Source organism: Neopelma chrysocephalum, unplaced genomic scaffold (genome assembly GCF_003984885.1).
Source record: "Neopelma chrysocephalum unplaced genomic scaffold, ASM398488v2 Primary Assembly neopelma1_179236, whole genome shotgun sequence".
In the NCBI taxonomy this organism is placed as follows: domain Eukaryota; kingdom Metazoa; phylum Chordata; class Aves; order Passeriformes; family Pipridae; genus Neopelma; species Neopelma chrysocephalum.
Genome location: NW_020937459.1, coordinates 1 through 915, shown reverse-complemented (window position 1 = coordinate 915; position 915 = coordinate 1). Strand labels below are relative to the sequence as shown.

The following is a 915-nucleotide window of genomic DNA, read 5'->3' as shown; positions in this document are numbered from 1 at the left end:
GGCTCCCCCCTCCTGTCAGGGAGTTGCAGAGAGTGAGGAGGTCTCCCCTGAGCCTCCTCTTCTCCAGGCTGAACAGCCCCAGCTCCCTCAGCCTCTCCTCACAGCACTTGTGCTCCAGTCCCTTCCCCAGCCTCGTTGCTCTCCTCTGGACCTGCTCCAGGACCTCAATATCCTTCCAGAACTGGGCACAGTTTGGATGTGCTCTCCTGGGATGCTCTCCTGCTCCGGGAGGTGTTGGGATGGACCCTCTGGGGTGCCAGGCAACCCAACACCTCCCTCTGCTCTCCCTCCCCAGACATCGACGAGTGCCAGGAGCTGCCAGGGCTGTGCCAGGGCGGCAACTGCGTCAACACCTTCGGCAGCTTCCAGTGCGAGTGTCCCCTCGGGTACTACCTCAACGAGGACACGCGGATCTGCGAAGGTACCCAGGCCCCAAAATCAGGGAAAATCCATTCTCTGGGCTGGTGCCCAGCCTGCCCCGACCCCGTGTCGTGCCCTCTCCCCCCGTGCCCGCTGGTTTGACCCCCCTCTCGCCCTGTTTTTGGCAGATATCGACGAGTGCTCTGCCCACATCGGGATCTGCGGCCCTGGCACCTGCTACAACACCCTGGGCAACTACACCTGCGTGTGCCCCCCCGAGTACATGCAGGTCAACGGAGGGAACAACTGCATGGGTACGGCGGGGGCTGGGCCATACTGGGCCATACTGGGCCATACTGGGCCGTATGGGGATGGGGGGGCACTGCCTGGCCTGCACCCAGGCCTGATGCTGGGTTGGGGGTTGAGGGAGGGCAGCACAAGGGCTGGGAGTCACCAGTGGGACCCACTGCCAGGGGCTGGCAGGGCCCTTCCCAGGACTGGTAGAACCCATTCCCAGGGCTGCCATTCCAAAGGCTGGCAGGACCCATTCCCAGG

The 915-nt window shown here is 64.0% G+C and overlaps 1 protein-coding gene across 1 annotated transcript; it reads left to right on the top strand.

The window, feature by feature from the left end:
• Positions 1-295: 295 nt before the first annotated feature.
• Positions 296-674, top strand: LOC113962442 (fibrillin-2-like; the record flags this gene model as incomplete). Its single annotated transcript, XM_027673193.1, has 2 exons — positions 296-421; positions 549-674. Coding segments are annotated over 2 exons (252 nt in total), but the record flags the coding sequence as incomplete, so codon positions are not given.
• Positions 675-915: the final 241 nt, after the last annotated feature.